This window comes from Pleurodeles waltl, chromosome 12, assembly GCF_031143425.1.
Source record: "Pleurodeles waltl isolate 20211129_DDA chromosome 12, aPleWal1.hap1.20221129, whole genome shotgun sequence".
NCBI lineage: Eukaryota > Metazoa > Chordata > Amphibia > Caudata > Salamandridae > Pleurodeles > Pleurodeles waltl.
The window spans coordinates 663,537,525-663,561,662 of record NC_090451.1 but is presented as its reverse complement, the minus strand read 5'-3'; the positions used below and the strand labels follow the sequence as shown (position 1 = coordinate 663,561,662).

The following is a 24,138-nucleotide window of genomic DNA, read 5'->3' as shown; positions in this document are numbered from 1 at the left end:
CTTATGTCTCTCCCTTAGACCTTCGCTTGTAACACATAATCTAATAATTTAACAGCATCCTTTCTTAATGTACCGTGACCGGTTGCTAAGGGCAATAGATGTTGTGAATAACAATGTTGGACATTGGGAAGAGGAAGTGAAATTTAAGAACCTAAGAAAGCATGCTGGGAAGCCCTTATACACCAGATATTACCCTCTCTTTGAAATGTTATTGAAAACAAATAATAATTGTACATTCTCCACAAAATGCATGATTAAGGTTGCCTGAATAACAGCCTTTTACCATTTGTTAACGTTCTTAGATTTCTCCTTCTTTAACAATTAGAGGGTGGCATTATTATCTCATTTCCCTGGGCCACAGCATTAGGTTTAACATTGACTTTGTGTTCTTCTTTGATAGGGATAGGCTGAGAATGAAATGTCAGGGTAGCTTGAGGGTGAAGGGCAATCAGTACAGCATCTTGTTTTTAAAGACTGGTGGGTTAGAAGGGAAATGTATGCCTACCCAAGGGTGTTGGAAGAGATAGACGTAAGGAAGGAAATGGGGTCCAAATAATGACTTACCACCATGTGGTTAATGGAGACCCAGCAGTCCTCTGGGAAGTCCTGCAGCATTGGGACCAGGAACTGCAGGCAGCCATCCCAGTGACACAGCAGCAGCATCATGCCAATCAAGTTAAAAATCCGCACCACAGCGCTGGCGAGGTCGTAGGTCATGTGGAAAATCTAGCCAATGTGGTGAATGGAGGAGAAGAAAGAAGTCAAAATAATTGTTAGTAAGTGGATACCAAAGGGTAAAGCTGGATATACTGTATTCCCTGCGTGGTAGAAGAGGCTAGCTAAATGACCAATCGGATTGGCCTTCTTGTTTTTATCAGTAGACATATAATGAGGCAGAATGTTCCTAACTGGAGCAGGTGGCTGCAGGAGGTGATCACCGGCACACCTTTTTGAGGCCCACAACTCCATCAGACATAACCCAGAGAAAGAGTAAGAACGGTGGGAAGAAAAAGAAGAATGACAACAAATAATGGAAAATAGTGACAAAGGTAGAAAGTAGGAATGAAATAGAACCGCCGTAGTGAGCTAAACAGTCTGGAAGTGTGGAATGAGGGGACAAAGAGATATGAGGTGGGAACAGATTTGGCAGCTAAGTGAATTCAACAGCTTTGGCTTTCGGCAGCACCTGCACCAGCCTACTACGAAAAACATTTGACTTCTGCTCTTACTGGTTCACATATTAGCCAGTGTGTGATTTCATTGTCTCAGGGGAAACGAGCAGGTGTAAGGAGCTTTATTTTTAACCGACGGAAACTGCCAGCCAGAATGGACCTTTGGCTTTTTCTAATTTTTAGGAAATTGAGCAGGATGGATGGTTCTCATAGTTAAAGAGAAATTGGCCTATTGTTAGTGTATGTAGTTCACAGGATGAGAGTGGCAGGAAGGTGTGTAAACTACATGTGTCAAGGGTTTTAAGTATTAGACAAAGAACAGATAGGTCCTATCTGTATAGACATTTGGTCTGGCCAGATTGGTTGGGTCTTATCTCACTCCTGGAGTCCATCTACAGGGCAATTGGTGTGTGTAGTTGGCCTGGTGGTCTCCTGCAAGTGAGATAAGCAGGGTGAATGGGTGTGGTGGTCCTACTGTGCAGGGCCGGGTGATATGACCCAGTGGATTGTAGCTTTATGGAAATGAGCACACTGGATAGATCTAACCCTACTTAGCGAGCCTCAGACTTGGCCAAATTCTATTTTTCTGTCTTACATAAAGACTTTTTAGGGAAAAATGTGCTTTCAGATGTCAAACCCCATCATACAAAATACTGCTAGTGGCAAATAATGTACACGCCCTACTGCTATGGGTACACACCTCTTCCCACTGATGGATGTACCGAATCAACCGGGAGAGCCGCAGCAGCCTCAGCAGGCTAAGGATTTTGGTGAAGCGCACAATGCGGAGGGCCCGTGCAGTCTTGTAGACCTCCGAGTCCACCTGCGTCTCTAGGTCAACGATGAGGAAGATGTAGTCCACAGGGATGGAGGATACAAAGTCCACCAGGAACCAGCTGCGCAAATACTTCATCTTTATGGTGTGCGGCTCCAGAATTATCTCAGTGTTGTCCTCCACTACGATGCCCGTCCGGAAGTTCAGGACCAGGTCAGCCAAAAAAAAGGTGTCAGAGAGGACATTAAACACAATCCATGGTGGAGTGTTCTCATCTTTGAAGAAGGTGATTCCCACGGGGAGGATAATCAGGTTGCCCACCATCAGAAGCAGCATGATGAGATCCCAGTAAAACCTGCGGGAGGTTGGGGTGGGAGAAAGGGGGCAGGAAGAGAGGTCCATAAGAGGGACAGGCAGGGATTCAAGATAGGGTGAGAGGGAGAACAAGAGAAGTAAGTGAGAGACACTTGAAAAAATGGAGCCCGACAGTATGGGTTTACTTCTTAAGCACCATGCATAACTCACAAGCCACCTACACTCTGACTTTATTCAACATATATAGGCAAGTGTTCCAAACAGGCTTGTACCACTGACTGACTAAGGGTTTGAGTGCCATTAGTTATATGTCATGCATGTTTGAGTACCATTAGTTATATGTCATGCATGCATGTCTCTGAAAAGACCAAAGTTGGTCACATACCAGACCAGACCAGGCATGCCGTGTGACAGCCTAGTGGCATAACGCAAAATGCTGGGGGCACCTGCAGAATGTGGTGAGGGACTTGAGAGACTACTATGTCTAACAGAAATTCATAGGTCTTATGCTAAATGTTGCCCGAAGGTGGGAAGGGCCTGTGTTACGCCCCTAACTGTGCCCCTGCCCAGCACAGCCCCTCATGAGTTGTAAAAGGACTTATTAGTCACAAACATTTGCAATTTTCTACTGGCAAGGACGCGGAGCGTATGACTCAATTCACCATGTTGGATACGGCGCGGATAAAAGGGCTATGCTAACACAGAAGGAGAGAAAATTAACTAGGTCGCCAAAAATAAAACTCAGAATTGCATCTGAGGGGAAAATGTGACCCCTTAAGTATGTATATGTAATTTTATACGGCAACACTATTGTCCACCAATATCATCTACTAGTGCCAATGTTATGATTTTACCTTAATTTCCTGCCTTTTATTTACACAAAACGCAGTGTTCCGTGTGTGAATTATATTTGAACATTCTCACCCAGGGTGGTTTTAATATCTGATCACATTTCAGTGGTGGTTAAGGAACTACATTGGCTCTCAGTCTAGGCCAGAATAAAAGTCTGAATTTCCTATCTGACGTACAGTGCTTTTACGGATACCCCACCTTGTGTGAAACTTTCTTTGGTTATCTCGGGAGGTCTAAAGGCGCAAGAAACAAAGACACTTTTTTGACTGAAAGTCCAAAATTTAAAACATCATTGAGTATGAAACAATCTTTCACTGGTGCTGCATCCAGTTTAGAGAACTTTCTTGTGCTCTACCCAGATCACAACCAAACCTTCCCACTTCCATGAAAGCGTAGAAAACACACTCAGATTTAATTTAAGCGAAATGTGGATTATTCAATGCTCTTTGTACCCTCCCATCATTTCAACATTGTCATTGTAAACATTTTGGTTGCTATGTCCAGGAGTATGTTGAAATATGAACTTCTATTGTCATATGTAGAGCCAGGTCAGGGGGGTCAGCGTACTTAATGCAGTCACTAGAGGAATCTGTATTTGATCTCATGGTTATGGGTTCAAATTGCAGTGGCTTCACTCAACTTTTCATCCTTCCGAGGTCAGTAAAAGGAGTACTATTAAATTGTCTAACAATAATGATCTGGTATTCAATGCCAAGGTATGAATATGCACTTTACAAATATGCATGTTATGTTACATTGTGGTGCTGCCTTTATGGTACAGCAAAACAACAGAAAAATGGAAATAATAAATAAATAAAATTGTGTCAACCCAGGGAAAGCGGGGAGAATGTTGGTTTTGTACCGGGAAGATCCTGTTTAGACCTGAGTGCCACAGCTTAATCAGTCCCTAAGAGCAGATCTACTGGAAGACCAGTGTGTTTTCCAAAAGCAACTTAATATGAAGAAGATGATCATGTCCCCCATCCACACCTGCATCTAATTTTCTGCTTTGGAACTCTATAAAGGTGTGAATTAAAATGTGTGTTTCAAAGGATCAAGGTTGGAAATGAAAGGCAAATCCGAATAGACCAAGCTCAGACCTGCTATTGGTTCCTTTAAAAAAAAAAATCTTTATTAGCTTTCACAAGTAACTGACAGTAAAGTAACCAAAGACCTAGGTAAGTGTGTATATACCACCACTCACCAGTAGAACATCCTGGTGAACCAATGAGGAAGACAGCAGAATGTTACATATTAATGCCACCCATGCCTGCCAGTCAGAGTGGTGAGCATACTCTTTGAAGCAACCTCAACAGAATAACAACACACTGGTCCCTTTTTAAATACACATATGAAAGGTACATTGGCTTTTCATTTATTTTATGTAGCTTAGTGTCACCTGAGAGCCACTTCAGTGTGCTTTCTGGCAAATTAAATTGGTAGACTTTTTGAAAAACTAGTGCTTGATGGTTGGTGTCCTTCCTAAGAAATTAATCTCCCTTTCCTCGACTTCACACACTTTTCTCATTTTTATCCCCTCTTGTGGCCACACACACCAGGAAGCAAATCACGTCACCTCTTTGTTACTCTTGCTTTGCTTATTACGAAATGAGAGTCCGTGTGCCTTGTCGACACATCCACATTTAGCACTTTGACCATAAAAACCCCATACCAAGCTCTTGTTGTAGTTGACCCAAGCCCTGCAGAACACAGTTGGCCTGGTCCCCACAGGGTAGGAGTGAGGGTCTAACTAATCAAAGTAAGAGTCAGAGTAATTCAATTACCGGTAAGTATTTGAGGCGTTACAGAGAGGTGGAAGCTGTGCAAATGTACCTTCCTTAACAAAGTCAGAACTGCTTGGTGTATGTTAGACGGCTTGAATCACATTCACCAGCCGTTATGGGGAAAAAGTGCACAAACAGGGTCCACTCGCCCCACGTAGCAACACTGGCTCAATCCCAACAAAATGATGAACCAACTCTGAAGTCACTGCTCAACAACAACATTGGTATGTCTTCCAGACACAATTAAACCAGACGTGCAGTACTGTTTTAGCGGGATAGAGTCTATGAGTTTGAAGTTTCATCCTCTCTAATTGGGGTTTAAGGCCATCGCTCCAAACTCTTAGCAGATGGGTGCATGCCTCGAAAGCTTTAGTCTATAGAGAAGCCAAAGTTCCTCGTCCAGCAATGGTTGAGGGCATTTCAACAAGTGTCATGTCTTCTCCATACCACAGTAACAGGGGGCATCCTTTTTAAATATTATTTATAACTTTCCAAAAACAGAAACTATAACAATAAGCAGGAAGAAGGGGTATCCTACATACAGCAGTACCTACGCAGTGGGCTTATGAAATATTTCACAATTATTACATCAGGAGCCTCAGACGCAGTAGATGAGAATATCTAGAGACTGGTATAATGCTACAGTGCGGATAGTGAGGCAAACCAGGCAGAGCCCAAGCAAGCATGTGAATGAGTGCACTTATATCCCTGCTCTGTGTCTGAATTTTGCAGATCTGAATGCTCACAGGTAATGTACCTTCTTAGAGGGACACATGATTGCTCATGGTTTTGCACATATGCAACCTCAACATGCTCTGTGAGTTCCAGATATGCACGATTTACTGTGATCCATGTCCTTGCCTCTGCATATATGCATACTCTGCTGTGGTGCATGATGTGGATAATGTACACGGCTCTGATGTGCTGTAGATGGCCACTGAAATTATGCAAGCGTACAGCTGCGCCATTTTCGCATAATTGTTTGCCACAGACTCGATCATCTGCAGATTTTAACAAAAACTTTAGTTTCTAACTCAAACGGTTCAAAAGTTCCTAAAAATGCAGTGACACGTTGTCGCAAAATGGAAGCCTCATAGCAAAGGTTGACTGGTCACCTTTCTGTTACTTATTGCTGTATTTGGGTATTAAACTGGTACTAATGAGGTGCAACCAATACCTAGAAAGTGTAAAAATGACAAAATAATAAAGTAATACTATAACAAAATGTCCCACATTATGCTGCTAATTTGTCTTTTCTTGCTCCATAATTTACTCAACCTTGCTGCATAATTTGTCCCTCCCATGCCACATAATAGCATTGGCCCTGACTGTAGTGGACAGTGGTTCATACAGTATACATGCCTGAGTTTGCCACATATTCATGCTGAACTGCATATTTGCATGTTTGCTTTGCCCTAATGCATTCTTTAGATACTGACATAGACATGCTCTGTTGCAATCACAATGCATGTGCTATGGCGCTTTGTATGTACTTATTTTACAGGATGCATGTATTTTCTAGCTACTGACATAAGCATGCTCTGATATGTGGATGATATATCTCGTTGTAAAGTGCAAATGAGTTTCTTCTCCCCTGGACACACATTTTTTGCGGAACGTATTCATTATCTTGGGGCCCAAGATGGACAAGTACTTGTGATATAAGCTCTCTATGTCATAAATGTGCAAACCTTGCTTGGGTGACAGCCCCATATAATGCTCACATACATGGTCTCCTGTATTTAATGTTCTGGAAGCTGTATATGTGCATGCTCCGCGGTGCTGGGTGCTGTACATGTGCAATGCAGTGCAAGTTTTAGCTACATAAGTGCTTGCTGTTCTATAGATCATATATTTGAATTAGCGTTTGTGCACGTTCCTCTGTCTTGCTTTCTCTTTGTGTAGACTGCACCTGAATCTGCTCTGATGTGATGCATGCTCTGCGTGTATTCTGTCTCTGTGTGCTTCTGTGGTGCATGCTTTGCATTCTTCATATGTGCATGTCCCTCTGCCTTGATTGCTCTGGTGCCCCAGACTGCACCTGTATCTGCTCTGCAGTGATGCATGCTCTGCGTGTAGTCTATCTGTGTGTGCTTCTGAGGTGCATGCTTCATATGTGCATTTCCTTCTGTCTTGATTGCGCTAGGGCCCCAGACTGCACCTGTATCTGCTCTGCTGTGATGCTTGCTCTGCGTGTAGTCTCTCTGTGTGTGCTTCTGTGGTGCATGCTTTGCATGCTTCATTTGTGCATGTCCCCCTAACTTGATTGCTCTGGGGCCCCAGACTGCACCTGTATCTGCTCTGCTGTGATGGATGGTCTGGATTTTGTCTGTCTGTGTGTGCTTCTGTGGTGCATGCTTTGTATGCTTCATTTGTTCATGTCCTCCTCACTTGATTGCTCTGGGGCCCCAGACTGCACCTGTATCTGCTCTGCTGTGATGCTTGCTCTGCGTGTAGTCTCTCTGTGTGTGCTTCTGTGGTGCATGCTTTGTATGCTTCATTTGTTCATGTCCTCCTCACTTGATTGCTCTAGGGCCCCAGACTGCACCTGTATCTGCTCTGCTGTGATGCTTGCTCTGCGTGTAGTCTCTCTGTGTGTGCTTCTGTGGTGCATGCTTTGTATGCTTCATTTGTTCATGTCCTCCTCACTTGATTGCTCTAGGGCCCCAGACTGCACCTGTATCTGCTCTGCTGTGATGCTTGCTCTGCGTGTAGTCTCTCTGTGTGTGCTTCTGTGGTGCATGCTTTGTATGCTTCATTTGTTCATGCCCCCCTCACTTGATTGCTCTGGGGCCCCAGACTGCACCTGTATCTGCTCTGCTGTGACGCATGGTCTGGATTTTGTCTGTCAGTGTGTGCTTCTGTGGTGCATGCTTTGCATACTTCATATATGCATGTTTTGCTGTGGTGCATGCTTTAATGAGGCCCGTACAGCGTGCATTCTCTATTGGTGTGCATGCATGTGCATGTTGTTGCAGAGATGCATGCTTTGCTATGATGCATGCTTTGGATGCTGCAGAGGTGCTGGACTTACACAAAATAATGAATAAATATTCTTCTTACAAACCGTTGTCTTTTTCAACAGAAATGTATCTCATAGTGAACATAAAATGCAACAATTCAGCTCAATTCATGGCATTTCTAGAGCACACAGCTGCTTCCGAAGAGGTGTTCAGACGCTAGCAGTAAACTCAGGAAAAAGAGAAGCTTAAACAGGGTCAGATTAGAAGCGCCCATCAGTGTTCTGTATTCTCCTTTTAATTCCAGATGACTGGCCCTCTTGCCTGCTACCTGACATTTCACGATGTCGTGTCTCCATTGGCTTGTTTCCAATCACTGCTTATTGTCCACCACCACCTCTCCCAGGCAACTTGAAACATGTGGGTATTTGTGGTCCTGACAAAATGTGTGATGTCCTGTTTGTCACCGTCATTAGCTGGTCCTTAACCACTTCTTAATGGTGTGTGGTTTCTTATTGAGCAGCAGGAGCATGTTTCCTAATTAGCAGGACTTACTATCTTAAGTCTTAGTTTTCCCTTAAGTAACCTAAAACAGTATATGATCTTTCTACCTTAGTTTCAACATTGCAGGGTTAGTTAAGCCCTAGAATAGATTTAGTGCTTGCAGGTACCACATCTTTGCTTTCTACATATACAAAGGTTGCTGCCAGGTTGAGAATGGTCTACTGGACAACCCGGGTTGAGAGATTAGTGTGTGGGCTGTTTTTTTGGCTGTTTGTTGGCCTGTTTTATTATCTGGTGGAGCGGTGTTTACTGTTGATTTTCCTAATATCACCATGAGCGTTGCTTGGAGCAAGCACACATGCATGCAGTCTCCAATACCGTGCAAAATACCTATACCAGTGGTTCCCAACCTTTTGACTTCCGTGGACCCCCATTTTTTCAATACTGGAGCCCGGGGACCCCCACAGAATCATTATTGGAACACGGGGACCCCCAAGGAGTCATTACTGATAGCTGGGACCTAATATTATTAAATTTTTTAAGCAGCTGCGGACCCCCTGAGGATACTTCGCGGACCCCCAGGGGTCCCCGGCCCACAGGTTGGGAACCACTGACCTATACACCATGTCTTTACAAGTTCAAGAAAGTCCATTTGTGTAAATGTGGGCCATGTTTTATTAGCTATCTAACTCACTAATGTGGGCTACTTTTATTTTGATGCCCAGGCCTAGTTTCTGTCCCAGTCCGTACCTAATTCCTGCCCACTGGTTTTCAGACATCTGACTTCAGTGATGCTGAGCATGCAAATGGGGTTAAATCGAATAAGGTTTTAATTTTAAGGCTCTCACATTTAGAATCTTTACAGCTGGCAAATATTACAAAGCAATAGAAACAAGGAGTCATTGTACATCAAAAAGATGAAAGCTGCAGAGTTGGCCAGGGCAACTTCACATGCTCTGTACGTAGAAGGTGACACATTTCAACCTGCGTTGTAGGATGTGACTGTCGACCATATTTAGAGGTAGGAGAGATGTACCCTCTGGTACAAAATCATGTGAGATACCAACTCAGTCTATTTGGGTTGGTTCACTGAGTGACATTTTCTACTCAATTCAGTCTCCGTGGGAAAAATAAATATGTAAAAAACATATGCATGACAAAAATCATAAATGCAAGTGACATAGAAAAGCAAAAATCTGGATTTATGCTGGAATACGCTTGTGGAAAAAAATGTGCTCTGGCCTAATAATTGGGTAGTAAATTATAGCACAAGAACCTTGGTCACCCAAATGGATTTTTATCAATATTGGATTAGGTTCTTAGCTGCAAAACTAAAAAAATATTCTCCTTGAGAACATTTTTTCCCAGTTGACTACATCTAACAGATGACGAGACTTGGAATGTAAGAAGCAAAGCTACAGCCATGAGTTAGGAACCAACTTTTAATGTTTGTATTCTAGGGTGTTCACAGATAACTGAAATCGGAAATCTGCAGGCTTTTTTGAGACCCTTTTATTTGTTTTGGCTGATTTTGAAGTTTTATAGAGTGCAATATATTATCTTTTGATTTCCTGGCAGACCTATTAAGTTTGGACGTGCACAGTTTAAAGGAAAATGGAGGGATCGTTAACGTCCTGTCAGATGCTTGAAAAACCCAAGTCTAACGTTCTTGGATTGAGACCCTATCTCCCTACCTAGTTTGGTTAAAAAGAAGTGTTCTAAATAGCTCTGTTTGCATGACTTTCCAGAATGAATTGCATTTGGACTCAAATGTCAAGGTCAAGGATGTTTCACAGTCTTCAACTCTGTTCTATGAATGAGCTCTTCACATGTTCTCTGATTCTTAAGGAGAAAGTGCATCTGTTCCTTGGTGTTGGGGCAGGTACCCAATGCTGTCAACCGACACAAATAGACCAGATGTTGTCATCATCCAACACAATGAAACCAATACCACGATTTTTAGATGTGAGACATTTAAAAACGGTATTTGCTGTCACAGGACTGCCCCACTAATTTCCAGAACAGGCCACTCACCTGGCTTAAATTTGCCACTAAGCACCCGGCAATGACTATCTTGAATGTGAGCTTTCAACATATGTTCATGTACCAGCTTAGAGCCTTAGGATTAACTAAGTGTCCCACTCCCTTCGTATAAGTGGTGTGAGTAGCCTTAGAGAAATGCTGGTATGTCAAAAAACTAAGAAATAAATATGTGCCATCAAATCTGGAGTTGTCCAGAGATCTTTTCAACTCATAGGCCATTCAGATAAATAATAAAGTTCTCTCCAGAGCTTGGTCTGCTTTGGCAGAACTGTAGAGAAAATCGTAACATCCTTTTAGTTGCAGGAGGTAAATTTAAAACTCACTTGATTTTGTTAGTAAACTCATGCCTGCGTGTGTAGCAAAAGGAATGTTCTTAACCAATTCTTGTAGTTTACAAGCATTTGCTGCGAGCAAAAGACACATATGGGAAAGACGGAGGAAGAAAAAAACGAAAAAGTGTCACAAAGGGGGGAAGTAGAAAGCTGCAAGAGTGAGCTGAAGGGGCAGGGAGTGGCTTTATATGGATAAAAGAGGCCCGAGATGGCTTCAGGTTTACGCCGCTTCAGTATTCCATGTTCCCACATTTAATTGCAGCAGTCCTGTGTTTAAGAGGAGGGCTTTGGGCGCCGGCACGTTTTTATTTACAAATTAAGCACTGGTTTACAGGAATGTTCCACAGTATCCTTGAGCAGCTAACTTCTGTTGCAGAACTTAATTAAAAGGAATGCAGGCAGCTGACCTGTGCCATCATCACAAAAGACCACAATAGGGCTCCAGATTGCAAGATGTGGCCTTTTAGTTAGGGGACGAAAAATTTAATTTTGCCTGAGTCTCCGAAAAGCCTTGCACTAGAGAGCACCTCACAAACAGGCACACCCAAAACAAAACTTCAAAAGACATGGATCATAAATATCTGATTGGACATATCAGAATAAAACACTGGAACATCCCGTTAGATACAGATTTGCAGAATAACCACTTATTATGTAATGGTTGATGTTTGGATTCAGTGTACCCCAAGTGGCTATCTTAATATTCAGTATGATGTGATTCTCATGGACAGATGGTGGACACTCAAGCAAGACTCTTAATATCTTTGTGAAAAATAATTTAAAAATAAGAATTGTTCAGATAAAATGGATCGCTATGCTTCAATAACTGGGCAATTAACTACTTCTGATGGAGTCCCACCAAGACATGTTCTTAGATCAGCTGTTTATAGACTGCTCTTGGCAGAGCAATACTGTAGAAAAATGTAAAATAGAAAAATGTACCTAAAACAATCAAATATGTGCCAGTATCTGAATGGTGGGTGCAGGATGTGACGTAGGGGAAATACCTAGCATAATTAGTAGTAATCATATAATTTCCTGAGAATGCATCCAATATGCCAATTGAGAGCCTCTTGTGTGTTTCATATGCCTAAAACGTTTTATTCAAGTTTTTTGTTAAAAAAGGAACTCTTTTGCAGTGAGAGGGCCAGTCTGTGACATTTCTTTGCTATGGTTTAGAGGGAAAACAGAGCTTTATTCTCAATGCTGAGCAGCCCTGGAGGCTTCAAATGTAGTATTCGCCATGGCGTGCAATATGGTTCAGCCATTCCCCCATCAAAGCACACAGCCACATTCCAAGACTTGGCCTTTAGATGAAGAGCAAATCATTGCCTTCTACTGTGTAGAGGTGGTGTTGTTAATATTGCACTTAGGTTATCTCGCCCAACCAGATTTAGCGCAGTGAAATAATTCAATATAGTATCTGTATATCCCCACCATATTGTCCCACTACATCTTAAGGTACTATTTATTTCCGGTAATTTAATTAAGGGTAAGGCTTCTTTAAAACAAAAAAGAAAAATGGAAATAAATATAGAAAAGTGGGGCTTGGGGCACCTTCACCCCTAAAAGGTGTAATGACTCACGATGAAGTGGATGCAATGTAGTGGTGCACAGTTGTGTAACGTACAACCGCAACTTTGCCAAATTACGCGAAGTCCAGCAGTAACAGATTGTTTAATATATACATAACTTTTGTAGCTTTTACAACAAGTTGTGAAATTTGCTGCCAGAAAAAAACACAACCTCCCATTCCTTCTGTTGTATACGAGTAGTGTTTTTAACAGCATGAAAATAACTAGGCCAATAGTGATATTTTTAACACTAAGGTGATGTTGCACTGAGCCCATTCATCAGAGTAAGGTGTCTACAGAGTAGCCAGGAACTGGGACAGACAGAGGTATCACAATTCTTTCTGTCTAAGTCCACGGGGAGTAGGTACTGTGTGGAACTTCTGGGACACGTAATGATGAAGAGAACCTTCACACCTGTGCAGATATTTTTGTTCACTTTTCAAATTTACAAAATACCTTCAATTTCTTGCAGCAGCAAAGTTATCAAAAGGTCTTCACTGGACTAGCAATATTTTTCGAAATTTAACTTGCTGCAGATTATCCAGAGGAAAATGGTTAAATCTGCTTCCCTTCTGCAAAGGTTTAGTCTTTTAAGCAACCTCTGCTAATTTGCCATTTTTGTTTTAATGATACCTGCACATTTTAGCAATTTGAAATCAAGCTCGACTGTTAGAGTTCTAAACGTTGTTTATGAGCTTGGAAGAAACTTGGATGTGGAAAGGAAAATGTTATGGAAGTTGCTTTAGATCCAATGATTTGCTGCCTGGTAAAATAAAATCATCTCCTTTACCCAGAAAAGTATTATTATGTTTCAAAATTGAAGTCCTTTATATTTGTGAATTTGTGGAGCAAATAAATGTGGGTTTTGCCAGGTTTTTCTCAATTTTGTATCAAAGGCCAAGTTTAAAGATTAATGCTGCCTGAGACTTGAACTTTGACAGGCATACGAAGGGCTCCAAGCCAATGTCTCAGCCTACAAATGAAAAGTTTATCTCTTACAAAGAATGATTGATAAACTGATTTTATAGGCAGCTGTTGTTATTTTGCCACATAGAGGAACACTTTATCAACCTCCGAAGTATGGTTAGGTGAATTCAACAATCTGAATTCTAGCAAAGATATCTGCCGGAGATGCATTAGCCCTATTGTGGTGGTTATTCTGACATTAGCATTCAGTGTTAATGTCGCTCACAAAGCCCAAACTGATGCAAAGTCCCTTGCAGAAATCTGGGAACTTGCAGGAACGGATGGCTCATTACACTCCAGTAATACCTCCAAGCATTCTCAGACCACCTGAACCATCAATGATTATTCCACAAGTCGTAACATGGAAGCAGGTTCATGGTCCCACACTGTCAAAGCCGAAAACCTTACCTTGCGAGCCGAGCACAACCATTTAAGTTTCAGGAATCTTCGAAAGACTGGGTTATTCTGGCTTATTATTTAGGTAACCTCATTACTCACATTTCCAGGGTAGAAATCAAAGGTTGTATGTCTGAATATAGAGGTCAAACATATTGACTTCACAATACTAAATATATCTCAAAGTTAACCATCTATGGATAAGTATAGATTCACTACTCTTAACTCTATATCTTTGTACCTTGTTGTATATTTCAGGACATTGATATAAAACTACTTGATATTCTTCTAGCACACCTAATCACAAAGCATTGGATATTTGCTCCAACCATCCAATCGGACTCTGGCACCTTTACTTCATAGTAACCCCATACATCTGTATATAGTCAATTGCAACAGCCCTTGAAGTAACCAAAAGGTAACGCATAGCACTTTACAGAACTCACACAATATAAATAAAGCTCTCTACACATGAACACGTGTTGCAGCTCAGGCAAATGTACCCTACAGTGCCATTTCAGGTAATTGTTTTCCTAGTGTGCATCCAACAGCTTCTGCTAGAGCTGTGACCCGTTATACGATTCCCTTGATAAAGGCGACTCCACAAAGATGAGCTGTGTGGTCAGTAGTTTACTATTGAGAATGCTGCTGGTCCATTGGTTGCATCAGAATGCTGTCACTGTCCCTCGACTCATAGTTGGTCTATAATGGTCGGCCAGGTTCTACAGATATTCTGGTCTTTTGCTTTCTGGAAAAGTTTAATATGCATGTTTCAAACATATTCTAGCCACTCAATTTTGTAGCCTTTGCAACCTGTAAGTGAGATTCTTTGGTAGGTTTGTGTTGATCATGAAAAACGAGACTGACTCGGAGTCCCTCAAAAAAAGAAGAAACGGATCTGTGAATCCTTAAGGAGAAGAATACCAAATCTCATGACAATCTTCTTCAACTAAAAACACACCCTTTCAAGCTATTTCTGTCTTAGTAACTCTCTAAATTGTAGCTAGGCCAATTCACAATGTTTATCATAGATATCTATATATATATATAGTTATTGTAGGCTGATGTTATAAATCTCCTATGTAGCAAAATGTTTAACTAAGAGCACCCCTACACTTGGGGCGAGGGCTCGCTGTACAAATAGATACAGAATTACTGTATGTTATAACTAGGGCTGTTGTGAGCACCGACTGACACTGGCGGTATGAAGGTGCCCGCGGCCTCTGCAGTCTTTGAAAAAGACCGCTGAAGACGTAATGAGGGCCTTGGTGTCATTGAGAGTGTCCTGCCTTTACCTATCTCCTCTGCCCACTGGGAGGCCCAACAACGCTTCAACACAAACCAGTACATGAATAAAAACTGCTACTACTTCAACACTACCATTATAATACTGCAGCCTCAACTCTGCAGCAATAAGACTGCAACTCTGTATCACTACAACTACTGCACTACAATGATACAAGAAAATTATATTTGTTTGTAATGTTGAAGGCAGTAGCTGAGTACCACAAAACTATAACATTACACCATAACAACATTACAACAGCACCACAGATACAACACTTCAAGACAAACACTTCAAATAGGAAATTACACCAAGACTCAGTACTATAACACTATGGCACCACCTCATTAATATCACTGCACCTCCACCACAACAATGCTCTAATACTAATATTTAACAGTTACAACTAGAACTATAACATTACAGTTGCAGCCATACAGTTAGAACTAAGGCTCCCAGTTTTCTGTTTTTACTGATTTTTACAGGTAAGAGACCGAAAACAATCTGTATTTATTTTTAAATGCGGAAATATACATAAAATGATGCCTCTTTTGAGGGACTCTCCATGCTGTCCCTTATGAATTCTAGGCCAACTGCTGAGCAGATAGACATCTTGGAGAGTTGAAAAAAAACAGCATTAAATGTATTTAAACACAGGCTTATATTAACAAATATTTATACATAATATACATTTTTACCTGTGAGTGTAGCGTTTTGTTATATTTGGCTGCTTAATTACCTAAAAACATCAGATGCAGCAAAGTATGAGTGCATGTTTATCAGTTAAATAAAGGCAAAAATATAACATTTGTACATCTCCATTTGCTCTCAAAACCCAGAATTAATATGGAATAATACCAATAAGATGGACAAAAAAATAATATCGGTAAATTCAGTCGGAAATGTTGAAAAATAAATACCATAAAGCCAGGAGCCCTGGTTGTAATACTAAAAATGTAACAATATTACAATTTAAAACGCTGCCACTATGATGAAGGTAGCTTTACAAGTACAGATGCCACACCAATAGTGAAAATATAACTCTCTTACATTGCAACAATTGTAAATATAAATTAATATAACTATAATCTAACCTCATAACAACCACAACCTTATGGTTCAATAACAACTCCTTAGTTGAAATTGTATTACACCACAGCTCAGGGACACCACACCACATAACCATCGTAGGCCATATCTAGAGCACTACAATTACAGAAAAATACAAATGCATCGGGACCACTACATCACTACAGTTACAACCACAACACTAGAAGCACATTACTACAGTGCATCTGCAGCACTGCAACACTACATGCATGGCATAGCACTTCTTCATTTCTACAGTATGACAACAACACAACTGCAACGCAACATTACGGTGCTACAATATGAAAACTAAATAGCACTACAATAAGATTTTTTTTTTAACTGCCACCATAGAACCCTGTCATTATGATTGCAGCTACCAACCAACTGTAACTATAATGCAATGCAGCAACTACGTTATTGTAACACCACCACCACAACAGCAGCATACCATAACTATGCAAGATGGCGACAAAAGCAGTAAGTAGAACACACTGCAATAGTACGACTCGAAAAGCAAGAATACAGATCTTGAAAAAGTAGTGGAAAACAGATTGGCACCAACAGATTAAAAGAGCACAATAACTTTATTTTTCTTCTTGAAAGGGTTTCACATGGGTTGTTGTTAGCAAAAGTATCCTGTAAGCTAATGCTGCAAAGCAAAGCAAAGAAAACACACTTTGTGGGGTTGAAAACAACTTGACATGGTAGCAGCTTGCAGAGATGCACCCTGCCACGACATGTAGCAGGTATTAGTGTCTGGCTTTCTCACTGAGAAAGTTTCACTTATCCGGTTCTCTGTCTTCACAGCATGTATATCTAATTCAGTGCCTTTTTGTTGGAATTTCTTTGTTACGTTTTATTATGTGCTGTTGTAGTTTGGTATATTTTTATGTGCATAATAGAAGTGTTGCTCCGTGCCTGCACATTTGCAAGTATGTGTGCTGTGTGGGTAGACAAGTGCCTCTATGTTGTATGTCACGATGTGCAGGCACTATAAAAAGCCAAAGCTTTTTGCTACATTTGTGATTGTTTCTTTACATTTGATAACAATGAAATAAATCGACGTTGACATCCTCTCGAGCGGTCCCCATTTATTCTGTCAGCCTCTTCAAGTGAACGGAGTGCCTAGAGGCGATCAGGACATTGCCACATAACCCATCAACCAGTCATCTATCACATGTGACTATTACTTCTGCTTAGAAACCTGTGTGATCTTCAGACTGAGACGCAAGGGCCCAACCCGCCTGAACCACGACTCTTACTAATAAGGAAAGACAGTGTTGTCTTTGTGGAAGCCTCCCCATAGACACAGATGAGGTCTGGCAGAGCCAGAGTAATTGACCGTAGACGTTTAACAAGAGAAGAACCCAGTGGCCTGATTGGCTGCTGCCCTGCGCTGTCTGTATTTCCAAGTGCTCTTCACTCCAGCCATTAGAAGTCGTGATGAAGACAGTCACCTGCACGAGCTGCACCTTCTGTCGGGCTCAAGACAGCCGGCACAACCACACATCACCGAGGTAGAATCAGAGACCTAGGCATTCCCTAAAGAGGACACTGCCAGTATATCTGTGAAAGTAGTCATGAAATATATTCATAACAGCTAAAGATTGGGCCTGTTAATGCTACCGTAGGACTCAGTTCTATAGCATCATAGCCCGATGCCGAGCCCTATACTGGTTGTTAAATGCCCTTGACGTGTGTAATAGACTCCGGCACAGAGCTGTTACCAAGCCACAACTGGTCTAATTTCGGAGTCATTTACAGTAGCATGGCTCCCGTCATAGAAGTTACATGTAAAAAGTGACAGAACATTAATTATTGATTATTGGACCTCAAACATAATCACTTTCGGGCTAGTAACTTACAACAGCGATTTATAAATACCGATTTTATAGGATTCACAAAGCATCTACTGCATAAGGACCCTAATACATGAAACTGTTGTTTTCTGTTCATGCCCCGAATTTGTAGATCTTTGCAGTCTTGTATTCCTTTTTAAAACATGTCAGAAGTTGCCCACACTTTTTAAACTGTCTTCTCTTTTTGTAGATACATATCGGAGCATGCTTGATGGCACGTTGATCCAAGACCTGATTAGGTGTTGGTGGAGTTCATACTGGGGAAACCCATAACCTTATTCCACCTGGCAAGTATGGTACAAGCTTTTGGGACTACACATTTCAGGCTCCATAGGGTGATGAAGATGACACAGCTGTGCTTTGTGTTTATTTTCCTTTTTGTCCTACTAGAGAAATACCTTTCTCCAAATCTATAGAAAATATTTGGTTATTTGTGTGTTTTCAGCCTAGTTTGAAAACTTAGAACAGCATTTATGGCAATAAATGTGAGTGTTCATAGTGGGACTGAACATTGGGATTGTTGATGAACAGTTAAGACTTTCTAGGTTTTCCCAACATTCACAATAGCCACACCTTTGTACCTCTCCTGGAATATCCATTTTCCTACGTTTAACTCTCAAACTATGACTTCAATTTCTGGAGGTTAATGAGAACAACAGTATGAAAAATTGTGTTAGTTAGGTTTGAAGAATGCAGCAAATACTCCAAAGGGAATCCTGGCACTAAAATGGATGCAATCTAGAAGGAATCAATCACCCTTTGTGACCCTGCTCTTTTAATCATACTTGTTGAAATATATATATGTGGAGGTTGGGATCCGGTGCCTACCCTACATTCCTGTATTAGAATGTTGTGATGTAAAATTGAGTATTACAAAGGCAGATCTGGAGATTTGGTCGGTGTAGCAGCAGCTGTTCCTGCTCCATTCTATTGTGCCAGGGTATTTCTTTGGCAGTAAATCAACTTCAAAGCTTAACAGTGTATTGCCTTTACTACACCACCTACTCTGAAAAAGCCAAGGTTTGAATTTCCTTCTGAACTGGAGATGGCAAGAAGATTGTCAGCTACAGACTGAAGGAGAGTTCAGGAGCTTAGCAGGGGAAAAGGAGACCACCTTAGTGCAAGAAATGTGAGGGACAAAGAAGGGATTGGCAGATGAGAAGAGGGCGAGTTGGATGTATGCATTGAATTTGCACCGGAGGGATACAGGTCCAGTATCAGAAAAGGGGCAGTGATTGATTAAAAAAAAAAGGTTATGAAAATAGATTGCTTCTGGGTAAGGAGCCCGTGCAGAGCTTGGGGATGGGGGCTGACCAAAGAGCACAAAGGAAGATCAGAATGAGAAGGGATGCCACAGTCTAGAGCTAATTATGGGATACCAAGGTACAGGGCATTACCACGGCTAAGGCAAGAAGTAATCACTGAGCATGCTTAGAATTGAGAAACAGGCAGCAGAGACCTGACTGATTTGAAAAGAAAATGAAAGGTCATTGTCAAATATGAAGCCTAGATTCCAATCACTAGAAGAAGGGATCAGGGTAGAAATGCTGAAATAGTATATGATATTAAATCCCCTCAAAGGGTAGGAAGTGGATATTCAAGATGGGACTTTCCTGGTAAGTCTGGAACGACCTACAATATGGAGAACTGTGGATATTATCCAAATACTCTCTGACCCCTCCCTATCCTGAAATGGTCATAGGTTTGATTTACTACTGGCAAGAGCAGGAGTAAATCTTTTTCCAGAGTGGGAAGGTGAACGCAATTCCCCCAAAATGTCTCAGTGTGTAGGAAAAGTGGTTGGAAGAATATTTACTGGAGAGCATCCAAAGGTCAGGATACACTTTTGGAAAAGTTGAATGCTGATTAAGCTTCCGTGTTGTTAGTGGTTTATGATCAAAGTTTCCAATTCTTAATTTCTACTGATTGTTACACATTTCTAATGGCAAAATACTTCTGTCTTTATTTTAAAATCTTTATTTAAAATTTCAGTAACTAGGTTGGTTTTCAGTGATTCTGAAATCTTTCAGGCATGATTGCAAGAACATTATCTTTGCAGATGAACATGAAGGGCTTTGTGTGAAGGTTAACCTAAAATAGCTGGAGTTGTGCATATTTTTCACTTAAATGGCAATGGTTTCATGTGACAATAGTGTTGCATTATATATGGCTATTTGCAGAGCTAGAACCAGTCAGGCAGCCCGTTTGAATTAACATATAATGGTTGAATAACTGTGGAAATGTACTAGTTTCGGAATCGTTATTTCACAAATCACAAAATAAATATGGATAAACGTAGATAAAATGAACAAAAAATAAATATGTATTAATAAAAACAGAAATGTCAAAAGAGAACATTGAATAAAACCGGGAGCCCTCTTCAAGATGCACATTCATTTCCATTTTCAATTTGAAATTCAGATTTCCCAATTATAGGGAAAGAGAAAAACTGAAATCTTGACAGTGGAGATGTGCAGTGTGCACAGTAGAGATGTGTCCTGGCTGGCCCTTTATCCCTCGCTCTCTCCTACCTCTCTGTCTCTCCCCTCGCTCTGTCTCTTACCTCTCTCTTTGCTTTCTCTCTTTCTCCCTAACCTCCACCTTCTATTGAATTTGCATGAGATGCCTTTCACATATTTATTTTGTGTATTGAATTGGGAACCGCAATTAGGATTATCATATTTCTTAGAAAAAATGCCGGCCATTTATTTACATTTTGCTATTCTGGAACAGCCAAAAGCTGGTAGATGAAAGATAGTCAGTGGAAGATTGTTAGGCTTCTCTTATAAGGTGGGATGTATCTGTCTGTTTGCTCTAATGTTAATTCTGGGAGGATTTAGACAGCACGCAAATCCTTTTTAACAGATTTCCCTTTGTGTTTGCTGTTTTAGGTTTTGTTTCAAAAGGGAAAATACCAGATTGTGCTGCTTTTCTAAATATGTTTGCTGGCATGGACTTAAAAGTACTGACCTGGCGGTACTAAGACAGCCTAATACTAAGACAGTACCTCTCACCAGGACACAGGTGGCGCCATTGTATGTTCATTGTGTCTAGCACCGGAAAGAAGCATTTGCTTCCAAAATCTATTTGGGTGGGTGGAGCCTACTAGACGCGGGCATCTTGGATTCTGGGAGAATGGGAGGCGCTGCATTTTAACTGGCTATATGACATGATGTCACCTATTGGGGGGGGGGTGAATTACTCCATTATCTCTCTGCTTTGGCCAGGAAACAAACATATGGTAGCACCTGATCAGGTCATAAATGATGTTGCCCTTATTCTCCTGTACTCCGGTCACTTGTGAAGAAGAAATATAAAACAACTTATGTGCAGTGATAGTATTTTAAATAAAACAAGTGTTTAAAAAACCTTTCTAATTGTATGAAGGAGAAAAGCTCCACCAGTCCATAAGTATTGTATTGCAACATTTATATAGCGCTAACTACACCTGTGTGGTGTGCTGAAACTTTGAATTTTTTCCATGCCATGCTTGATGACAACGAGGGGCAGATATCTTGGTATGGGATGCAGCGCTTAGCAGTGTGATGAATTAAGAAGTGTGAGAAAGAGCCACACAGTTTATGGTTTTCAGTGTGTTGGCAAGTTTGAGCAGCTCTGCAGGTCCCTTTGTGGCATTTCTGTGTTCCTATTCAACTAAGCTGGTTACTGCACTGGGTTGTCCTCTGTGATGTACTTTATATAAAGTTTATGGTCCTGAGCAGGCATAGGTTAAAGAGAGAAGTGGTGGCGAGATCTGCTGTGATGGACTTTGTTAATGTCATCCCATATTTGATTGTCATTGTGAGATATCAAGAAGCAGTTATAGTATTCACCTAGGTGAGACCTGCAATGGTGGGCTAAATTAGCCCTCTGTCGGTCTGCGGCATATGGAACGATCTCCTCAGTTATTCCACACCTGTTCAGTTGGTGATGGTTGGTTTATTGTTGTGGTCTGTTGTAGTACTGGGTGATAGGCATGGCCTTTACCAGTTTCGGCTTTTGTAAGTGTAAGAGTGTCTAGCAGTAAAAAAAGAGAATTATTATACATGCTGTATGAGCTACAGTCAACAGCCGGACCACTGAGTGTGATGGTGTTAGTATCAGTGTAGGTTGTTTATATATTGCATTGTAAATGCATTAATATACCAAGGCACTGCAGTACTTTACACCAGGCAGGACCCAGGTTTCATGTGTTTTTTGGTATTGTTTGTTAATGGGATTAGTTTAGCTGTCTTCAGGAAACCATGCCATGTTTTTACTGCAGATTCTATGTGGTAGATTAAATTAATACGAGATAGGTGTGATCTTTATTGCGAGAGGGGTATGTCCATTCATGCTTTTGTTGGTAGTATGAATAGATGACCTACAGGAGATTAGGTATTATTAGGTTGCAGAGGTATGACGATTAAAGGAGAGGTTGTGATCTTTGAAAAGAGGTGTGGGCAATTTGCTGGGGTACAGTAATAGGGATTAAGGCAAACATGCATGTGACTTAGTTTAGGGTGTGATCAGTTGGAGGAGGCACAGGGTAGAAAGGAAGGAGAGAGTAATCCTAAAGAAAAAGGGAAGTTGACAATCAGAAGTTTTAAGTCAAGGCCAATTTTCGTGCAACATTTTTAGGAAAATTGTGGAGGCTTTTTGAGCTAACATGCAAAACTGTAGAAAGGAGCAACATTATTTGTATGTGTTGCAATATTGCTTTGGAATATAAGAATTCGAGCATGTACACACCACCACCAACAATGGGTAACTAAAATTAAAATACATATGTGTTGATTTTCCCATAAAATACGGTGGAAGGAAAATGCAATACCAGGAATGTTGTCTTTTAAATGTTTGCATGACAGATGCTACTCCACTTTCTCCCACAAGATCATATGAAGGAGAACAGGGACTCTTTTAGTGAATTTGTGTATAAAGTAAAGTTTCTCAAGGTATGTGGAACTGGGGCTGTCTCCAGTCTGGGCCACCAAAAACATAGGCCCAATGAAGAGTGCAATATTCCATCTAGCTGTCATTCAGCCTTCCTGCAGCAGTAATCAAACACACAAAAGGAAAGGCCGGTACTAGAGACTTCTTCACCTGAGCAACATAAACTGCAGATCCACTTCTCACACTTAGCATCTTCCAAACCTTCAGTATTAAGGAAAGCATGTAATCAACAGCACCTTCCTAACAAGGCCCTCATTGAATTTCTAAGGAGAGATTTGTCTCCGTTTTTCAAGCTGTAGGAATTCAGGCAATACAGTTCCACTGTCTGGAGAGGTGACTGCAAAAACATATGTTTAAGCTCTGCAGAAAGCCTAGCATTTCCTTATCAGGGTATGCACTGTGTCCTTTAACCTTTAGCTCAAAATAAAATTTTTATGTTCAAAGAAATACTTTAAAAGGATCTGTATCTGCAGGCCCACGCCTCCCACAATGAAACGCATTCTCAAAATTGTAAAATAAATTAGATTTCAGAGGCAATATTACTCACTCATATAGACTGTATATGACATGTAACTATTGTTGCTTAAACAGTAGTGGTTTCAGGCATTTATCTCACTGGCATTATGTCACTCCTGTAAATTATTAATTTCCACCAATGTGAAGCTCAGAAATAAACGTGTTTACGTTTTGTAAAAAATACATAATTGATGACGTATGTAAAATATTGAAACAGTGCATCTAGGTCTAATGAGGCTTCTCAAGCATTCAATGCAGTACAGTTCAAAGAAGCAACACCACAGTTCCATAGTTTCTGTATTGCTGTTTTTTCATGGTTAATTGTATACTCCCTATACACTCTGTGCTCCTACTTGCATCTGTGTACCAGTTATGCCTGTCTGCCTTTATCTCTGTGCAATCTGTTGTTTATGCATAGGGCTCCTGTTTTTTTATTTTTTTTTATTTGTATCATTTCTGTCCATATTCATCTATATTTATTTTTTGGCCATCTCATTGGTATTTATACATATTTATTTTGTATTTTTAGAATAAATAAAGTCTTAAAATGGTATATTTCCACATTTATTTAACTGATAAACATAAACTCATACTTTGAAGCCTTTCATATTTTAGAAAATTAAGAACTCAAATTTTACAAAACCCTACATTATGCTACACATACAACTTCTCCTGTTGTCTATCTTCACAATTGTTGGCCTGGATTTCATGCAAGGCACCACAGAGAGTCACTCACAAGAAGCCCAAATTTCTGTATTTTTCAAGCTTTATTTATCAGTAA

General features: G+C 40.7%; 1 protein-coding gene across 1 annotated transcript in view; it reads right to left on the bottom strand.

Annotated features, from left to right (window-relative positions):
- The window catches only part of HCN3 (hyperpolarization activated cyclic nucleotide gated potassium channel 3), a 112,362-nt gene that overhangs the window by 56,442 nt on the left and 31,782 nt on the right, over positions 1 to 24,138 (bottom strand). Inside the window, exons 2-3 of the mRNA XM_069218439.1 lie at positions 1,873 to 2,302; positions 565 to 726 (exon numbers count right to left, since the gene is read on the bottom strand). Coding sequence (XP_069074540.1) covers positions 565 to 726; positions 1,873 to 2,302 — 592 coding nt within the window. The remainder of the gene's footprint in view (positions 1 to 564; positions 727 to 1,872; positions 2,303 to 24,138) is intronic.